Raw genomic sequence first — 9350 nt, 5'->3', positions numbered from 1 at the left:
CACGCACGCACGCACACACACACACACACACACACACACTTTGAAAGACGCGACATATCAAATTGTATAACGTATATCAATATATAAACTGTCAACCAAAGCACAAACTTCGCACTGAACCCATCTATCCAACATCCGAAACATTTTTCACCAACTCTATTTTCAAATCGCTCTCATAAACATTACATTTTCCTACATCTTCATGTCTTTAGAAGTAAAATCAGAAAGAGATGAAGAGCTTGAACTTCAATTATAACTTTAACGCTTATGAGAACGGTCCTTCAAAATACAAACAAATCTAGGTATATAACATAAGTACAAGGTACATATTTTAACGAGGTCTCCAAAAATTTCACTCACGCGAATCAAAGGCAGAGTGAACGTTTTTACATTAAACGTGTACAAATCTAAGATGGAACGGATTGGCACAGCGAATCGTGAGTATAAATGATTCGCGAATATCTCACGTCGTCCCCATACATATTCGAGATATATATTCATACAGACTATACAGGTTGAGCTTTTTAAATTGAGACATCTAAATATCTCGAAAACAACGCATTTTTGAAAAGAAAGTTTGAAACAAAAGTGGTTTGGTTTTGGGGGGCAAACATAACCGCATTATTTATTTCTGATTCGGTGGACGTTTTCAAGATTATTTCAAGGTCAACTTTATTTTTTTTTAAATGAAATCTTCTATTTTTTATTGTATATTCTTATAACCCTTCTTGAGATCTCTTCAGAACACTATAATAAAGTATTTTTTCATTATTTGTTGAGTTATTTTATATCTTAATCTGACATATTTTGATATAAAAATAAAATATCTCATAAAATATTTAGTTTTTGATAATCTTACCGTAATACTTTTATGTACAGGATAATGATACAAATCAATTGCTGTAAAAAAATTAACAAATAATTGTTAAAAAAAATACATTGTAAATAAGTCCATACTTTTCCTTAAAAACAATTATTTTCTTTATACCGATTGATTTGTCTCATTATTCTGTACATAAAAGTATTACGGTAAGATCATTTAAAAAAATAAAGTTGATCTTGAAATAACCTTGAAAACGTCCACCGAATCAGAAATAAATAATGCTGTTATATTTGCCCTTCAAAACCAAACTACTTTTGTTTCAAACTTTCTTTTCAAAAATGTGTTGTTTTCGAGATATTTAAATGTCTCAATTTACAAAACTCACCCTGTATATGAGAAATGAATATTTGCTTTAATATGTGCATAAATTCATGTATTAAGACATTTCTTTTTCCGTATATGTACGTACACACATTTATTTTGCGTTTACTTTTTTATTTTGTAGTGTTAACGTCAAATAACGTCAAATAACTTTTATTTAAACTAACAAGAATGCTGATTAATTAAAAAAAAAAAACAAATATTTTGTGGAAAAGATTTTCTAATTGCATGTGAAATGCATCACATGCACACACATACACTCTCAATTATAAAATTTAAATTTATATTACACATTTATTGTTAATAATGTTATATAATAATATAATACATGTTTTATATAAATATTTTATAAAATACATTTTAACTAATTACTTTATTTAAATTTGGGGATTATGTATGTAATATATTGCGTAATGCTTTACATCGTAATGAAACACCCAACTGCTGCGAATTACTTTTGAATATTCTTCATTGAGCGTGCGATTCGTACACAATTGTGAGCTTACTTGGTACGTTATTTTTACTGAGATTTTCACATAGTTTTCTAAGCGTCATTGTAATTGAGCATTGATTTTGATAATATGTTTACATATTATATTTTTGCAATATAAATACACGTTATTAAAACGTATAGCGTTCTATTATCAATTTCTCACGAATTAGTTTACATTAAATTATTAGCGAATTAGTTTACACTAAAATGTGATAAATCTTTTTTCTGATCGAGATATGTTGTCGATAATGACCGGATACACGATCAATACGAAGTCTATGCGAATAAAAGCGGACTCGAATAAGCAGTCAAACTTAGCGTAGGTGAATGGTGAAGAAACTGGAGAGATGAGAGCTAAATAGAGCCAAAGAGATGAGATGACGTAGTTGACATATATAGCGATTACAAGCTGTGGTGTAGTTTAGGATCTCGGCCTCTTTTAGTTGGCGACGGTATCTCTTGTGAGGAGGGTCTCTTTCACCGCCCGTATCGGATTCAATATATCTTGCGAGTTTAACAGGTCGGTTAAGATATTCTTACGTTCTTACAAAAACGGTAAGTTTATTCATTGTGATCTTCATTCTTCAATGACTTTAAGCTGGTTGCGGTCGTAAGCTGAAATGAGTAAGACATTTCATCAAATATCTCTTTAAAAGACTTTTTTTTTAAACATAATGCGAAGCCTCTTGTAATGTGAAACTTTAAACTAAAGATTGTTTTGCTTATGCAAAATTTTTGATACTATTTCGTTGCACAAATTTCTAAAATATTTAAAATTATAATCTCAATCTTTACTTAAAAGGAGATGTACTTGATCTGCGACACCCTATATAAAATAAAGAAAATATGTAAGAGGCTTTATTTTAAACCTATTCTAAACTTACAGCTTTATTTTAAAAATAGTATCTATATTTTCACACAGTAAGAAATAAAAGTCCTTTAAAATAATGTACCACTTGAGATTCCTATTGCCATTTAAAATTTTTGAAGGGACAGCTATTCCCAGTGAAAAGTATGAAATATCATGGTTGAATTTATCATGGTTAAGTATCCCCTTTGAAAACAAAATTGCCATATTTCGGCTTTTTTCATACAAGTTAGTCAATTACAAAATAAGTAAAGTAGAAACATTTTGTTGGTCTACTCTTTGTGTGTATGTGTGTGTGCGTGCGTGCGTGCGTGCGTGCGTGCGTGCGTGCGTGCGTGCGTGCGTGCGTGCGTGCGTGCGTGCGTGCGTGCGTGCGTGTATATACATATATATGCTTGAACAAGTTTATAAATACTTACGGTTTTAGCGACGATGGCAAACTCCTCAGAGGGACATACCGTCAAGCCGACAAACACGAATAAATCAACGACGACTGAAATCAATCTTCTTGCACCCATGGAAGGTGTAAGAAAACGAAGACGATTAGAATCTCTGACAACGAACTCGGAAATCCCTAAGAAAACGCAGCGATGTGACGAGCCGTGCAATTGCGATTTGTAAGAATATTTACCAGAATTTAAAAAATTTCACGCGTATTATAAGAAATGCTTCTTCTGTTCAGTTATTAGAGTATTAGCAAAAAATCAATGATAATATAGCTAATAAAATTTGTTATGCATATATTTAAATGAAATGAAATGAAAAGAAAAGTTCTGATTATGCAAGAAAGGGTAATTTGTCATTTGAATATTTTCATATTTTAGAAAATTTGATATAATAAACCTTTAATAGACTTTTAAAAATTGGAAAATGTTTTTATGCTCTATTTTAAACACTATTGCACAAGCAAAATATTGACTTTAGCAATCAGTACAATATTTTTTAAATAATGCCGAAAAGACGAGAAAAGATATAAACTTGTCTTCATCAATCAATAAGTATTATTTCAAATTGTGATACACACACTCAATAATAATACACACTCTAGAGCATAATTTAATTTTTATCTTTCAGTGAGATACTCAGCGAAAAAAAGCTGAAGATATAGAAGACAGAAAAATCTCATTATTGCCACGTTTCAGGAAAAAATTGTATCGGGCTATACCAGTGAACTCGCAGGACGCAAAAACATCACGATCTTGCGAAACAGATGTGGAAAGGAGTGATGCCACTAGATTAAGGAAAACGATACAATGGCTAGAGAATGGAGCGCGAAGGTTACGCGAAGATCTGGCGAACGTGCGAACGGAGTTACATGAAGAGCGGAGGGCAGCAAAGATTGCCAAAAGGGAGTTTGAAGCTGCCCTCAGGGAAGCTAGAATCGCCGAGGCTGCCAAGTATCAACCCATCATAACCGAGCTGAAGAATAAGTAGGTACATCTTGAGTATTATGGTTTGTCTAGAGTCTAGACTCTAGAGTGAAGCTGAATATCTCTATATCTTAAATTTTTTATTTTTTATTTATCTAATAGTTATTTTTGATTTTCAAATCTTGATATTTGTATCAAAATAATCGAATAATCAATTTGTAACTTAGAATTGAACCGTGAAGATTATTTAATTATAAATGCTGAATAAAAATGCTGAAAGCAATATTTTTATTCAGAATCGCTCATTTCGTGCCGCCGTTGTCATTGCCGTCATTCAAATCGGATTCCGTGAAGAACGAAAATCACAGACGTGAACTATCGACTCTCAGGAAAAACTTAGCTGAAGCTGAGAGTACGATACGGAAATTCGAAGGGCAATTCATGAAATCACGAACGAACACCACTCGCAATACTAATAGTATTTCTTCCTACAACGACGTACGTCGTTTAGAAGCAGAAATACGAACTCTTCATGCCGAAAACGAAAAACTCGAAGAAAAATTGCGTGTAAGAAAATTCTGCATTAAACTCTTAAACTTAAAAATGTTACATTTTGTCATGGCAGATATGGAAATATCTACAATGTTTTCAATTTTTATTGGTAAATTTGAAGTTTACTTTTCTTTACTTTTCTTTCTAAAAAAAATTAAATGGATAAAGATTTATTTTTACTAAAAAAAAAATCTTATCTTTTAATATCAAATAAATTATTTCAATAAAACAAGTATCTTTTTTAAGATTTGTTATTAATCTATTACGTTTACAATATATTAAATTATATCTTCTTTCATATTTCACTTTTTGTTTTAGAATTACTTTTTGTTTAAGAATTATTTTTGATGATTATTTACATCAACGGACACCTCGCCGATGATCTTGACCTTCATATATGTTGTAAAGGTGAGGTTACTGATTAATATTCACTTTGTTTTATTTGGCGGTCTTGTATAGTTTTTGAGATACTTAACGAAAAAGGTTTACTGAATAAAACGTAATTTATTTAATAAACACCTATACACCTAATAAGTGTCATCTATACAAACTATTTGTATCAGATATTTGTTTACAATGTATTTCGAGTGTCTACATTATTCAATAAGATCATTTTTTGATATTATGTGTAAATTATATCCGCTATCAGAATAACTTTAAAATATATTACTATACTTAAAAAGACGTTTATTTTTATATATGTATTTCCTATTTTTAATTATTAAATATACAGAATGATAAAAATTTTGAATAGAGAGTTGGAAAATTAGATCTTTTATTGAAATTATAAAAATACAAAAAGTTATGACTTTTACGCGTGGGCGGGGGACGGGTTCCGTCTCTCTCCCCGCATTCCCACCCTAAAAAATTTTAACCCAAACCTTATTTTAATGTGAAATCAGAGAATTCAGAAAGGGCTTCGCTCCTCCCCCGCCCACACATTTTATTTGCCACATTTAAATAAATAAATCTGCTAAGAGTACGCTCTATTAAATGTATATAGTATCAGAAAATTACGTTTTATTCAAAAATCTTTTTCATTATATATCTTAAAAACAATACGAGAGCGCCAAATCAAACAAAGTGAATATTAATCAACAACCTCACTCTTACAACATATATGAAGGTCAAGATCATCGGCGAGTATGTCCGTTGATGTAAATGTAAATAATTACTTTATTTTTATATTTAGATCGCTCTAAATGTCGAGAAGACTCGTATTGTTGAGATACGAGTTCAACGAGAGAATCATGAAACAGAGCTTTCCGCATTACGAAAATCGCTTCGCAACGAAACTATAAAAATGGTAAGTGCATAATGTTTAAATATCGGAAGTATCGATAGCACTATCGCTAAACAATTTAATAATTCCTGATAATTATATGATTATAATGTTGCCCGAAGCAAAAGTAGTAATTTCACTCTGCGAGCAACCTATCTTTCAGGCATGTAAAAATATCCTTCTGAAACACGAGCGTCAGCGCGATGAGACTATTCAAAGCTTATTAAAAAATTGTACCCTGCGGTATTAGTCTACACTAACTAGAAAAGAGTCTGTCCAGAATGCAACAGTCCGATCTAATGGCTTGTACGGACAAAAGTTTTACCGACACGGTGAATGTGTATAGTATAGTGTAGAATATCGACGAAAAAGATGAATACCTTTGCCGTGAAATTAAAATGGTCACGATGATTTTCTCACGCTATTCTTGGATTCTGGAATTTTTGTATGATTCGACAGTTTGCAAATTGCAGGGCCCTTTATATGCGGATACGGATACGGGAAATTACATATTATTCTTTCGAAATATAAAAATAACCGACTTTTAAATTTAATCCTTTTATTGTCGCGATGTGAATGTTACCAACTATCAAATTTTAACCAATCTTTTACTATATCTTATGTAAAGCAGATAAATATTTATATAAAAGTGTAAACTCGTGTTTTTTCTTAATTTATTTTACTTTGTTGATTCAACTTCGTCAGGGACAAAGTATAATGTATGAAGAATATTGCAAATTTATCATACAAATGCGATATTAGTTTATGTATAATAATTAAATGTGTAATTGCTATATGTATATATAAAAATACTAGATAGAGTATCTAAATTATAAGTCAAAATGGAAACAAAATATCTAATATTATTATGCTTTTAGCACGAATCATAAAGATTTCTCTTTTTTTCGATACTTTTCAAAATTATTTCTAGTATAATTTTATCTTGCATTTTTGCTTGTAAATGAATCATATTACCAATTATTATCAAATCGGCATAGAAATGGTATCTACTCCCAACAATTTATTTTGAATTATTTCTAAAAAATTTTTGTCGCTTGTTTGCTTATCTCACATCAGACTCTATATTTACTTCAAAATGCTTATTCGCGTGTAGAGCGTTGGGATGCATAAGAGAGACTTCCCGCTTCCTAACATACTACATTTACTACATTGAAATCGTACAGTGATGTTTGACGAAATTGCCTGCCGCATTGCCGATGCGAACTCATACGATCACCACATCTTTTGGCGACGAGCCAAAATCGTAACGAAAAGAGATTGAGCTGGTTTGGTATATGGAGCGACCAAACAAAAATAAAGTAGAGTCATGAATTTTATTTGCTCAATGAAATCTTAATGAAAATTAATTTAAATACCAGACGATAATCATTATAAAAGTATATAAACTGTAATAGAATCTTTCAGGGATCAGAATTGAAAATACATGCTACGCACACAATAGAATGAAAGAAAATATTTTCTCATATTTTAACAAAAATTGAATGATTCATCAACAGAGTGCGATTGTTATTATAATAATTATGAGCAATATTATATTATACACTACTAAAAATTATTAGATTACATTAAAAGTTGCAAATTTCTTTATTTCTTTATTTTTAGAAGGTTGTATCTCAGTTTTGGTGGATCGTAGGACAATTTTTCTGGATACGTTTTAAAGGGGGAAGCCTCGATTTTTTAAGGTGACTAGGATGATATTTTCCGCTCCATTAAATTGTCCTTTTGTGAAAATCGGAAATTGCGAATGCTGACGGTACTTATAATTAGCCGAAACTTTGCAAAATACAAGGATAACTTTTTCTGCAGAAGGCCAAAAAGTTGTGAAATTTTTGCACAACCTAATTATAGTCTTGAAAAAACACAGCTTGACGCGGCGGAAAAAAACTGTTACTCTAGTCACTTAAAAAAAGATCAAATCTTTAATCTTTAAAACGCACTTAGAAAAATTGTCTTTCGAGATACGACTTTTTAAAAATCAACAAAATTCGCAAGTTTTAAAATTAATTGTTTTGAAAGAGTATGATAATTATGAACAATAATAAAAAGTCTTTTTGAATGTTGAAGAAATGCTTTTTCTGCTCACTTGTACAGATAGTTGTCACGAGCTTAGGTCATAATTCATACAATCATGGTAATCTTTAATTTAATATTTCCTATAATGATTCATTGTTCTGAAATCGTGCGATTTGTGTAACCGGAACAAAACGCACGTGCGAACATTTAAGTTTAAGAGGTGGAAGCGCGTGGCTGATAATGTGGCGTTTTTCTCATTTTACTTATATAGATAAGGTTCGTAAAAGCAAAAGGCCCCTGAGGCCTAACAAGCCTGGCTTACATGATGGGATGAGACACGGTGAGAGCTCGAAAGCGGTACGAAAGGGACCAATCATTGCCCCTTCTCTTCATCATTGCCGTGTATCCCATTCTTCCTCATGATCACCGGCTATGTTAATTTTTCTCATTGCAACTTTCGCCACACGTAGCCGCGCAAGAAATCTGCCGCATTCAAACGAGTTTTGCGAATTTTTGCAGATGGACGAACTGCGAAGCAAGAGCCGAGAGATTGAGAAGATGTCGAAACTCTTAAAACGTCGAAAGTCGGTGCCAAGGGAGCACAATACGGTGAGTAATTATATTTGTTGGTGTTCCTATTAAAAAAAAAATATTGTATACACGTGAGGTGATTAAAATATAAGATTTCTAGTGATGTACAAGATATTCCGAATACTTGTATTTCATAAACGGAAAATATTGCGCACGCGCATATATCTATACAGGATGTCCCAGATCTACCGCACCACCTGCTAATAGCAGATTCTTGAGATCATTTGGAGATGATTTTTTCTCAGCGAAAATGTCGAGAGAAGTCATTATTTTTTGCAAGTTTCCAATTTTTTTCATCATGTATCTTTGTAATTAAGCCTTAAATTAAAATTCTCTCTCTCTCTATTAAAGTAAATTCTATCTGAAATTAAGTAATGAATGTAGTTTTAACTCCTTATAAAGTTCAGTTTGCAAAAAGCCCTTTTTTATGAATCGCTTATAACACGGAAATTATTGTGCGACATTTTGTTAAAGAAAAAAATCGTCTTTCAATGATCTCAAGAATCTGCTATTAGCAGGTGGTGCGTCTGATGGTAGGTCTGGGACATTCTGTATACATATACATGCATATATACATACATACGTGCGCGCGCGCGTGCATACGTGCGTGTGTGCGTGCGTGCATGTGTGTATGTGTGTGTGTGCGCGCGCGTGTGTTCGTATGTGTACATTTATGTATGTATACACTTGTGCAATAATACTTATAGAATATTGTACACGTTAGTTGCAAATATTGCGTGTAGCACACACACACACAATACAAAATGTTTATATATATATAATAAATGCTTAATTTATTGTTGACGAACCATGGGATCTTTATATCTGTAACATAGAGAGAGAAATAGAGGGGTGGTTGAGAGGGAGGGAGGTAGAGGGAGGAAGGGAGAGGGAGAGAGGGAGGGGAGAGGTAGAGGGGAGAGGGAGATGGGTGATGGAGAGGAAAAGGGGCGGGA

At 32.2% G+C, this 9350-nt stretch overlaps 1 protein-coding gene across 1 annotated transcript in view; it reads left to right on the top strand.

Moving 5' to 3' along the window:
* Window positions 1–2175: 2175 nt before the first annotated feature.
* Window positions 2176–9350, top strand: part of LOC115240121 (janus kinase and microtubule-interacting protein 3) — a 44613-nt gene continuing 37438 nt past the window's right edge. The window contains 8 exon segments of the mRNA XM_029815094.1: window positions 2176–2217; window positions 2296–2321; window positions 2993–3182; window positions 3640–3659; window positions 3662–3995; window positions 4232–4502; window positions 5680–5793; window positions 8323–8412. Of these exon segments, the coding sequence (XP_029670954.1) occupies window positions 2318–2321; window positions 2993–3182; window positions 3640–3659; window positions 3662–3995; window positions 4232–4502; window positions 5680–5793; window positions 8323–8412 (1023 nt within the window). The 5' untranslated portion in view covers window positions 2176–2217; window positions 2296–2317.

Source organism: Formica exsecta, unplaced genomic scaffold (genome assembly GCF_003651465.1).
Source record: "Formica exsecta isolate Colony F162 unplaced genomic scaffold, ASM365146v1 scaffold416, whole genome shotgun sequence".
NCBI classification, from domain to species: Eukaryota; Metazoa; Arthropoda; class Insecta; order Hymenoptera; family Formicidae; genus Formica; species Formica exsecta.
This window is presented reverse-complemented; position numbering and strand designations above follow the sequence as displayed.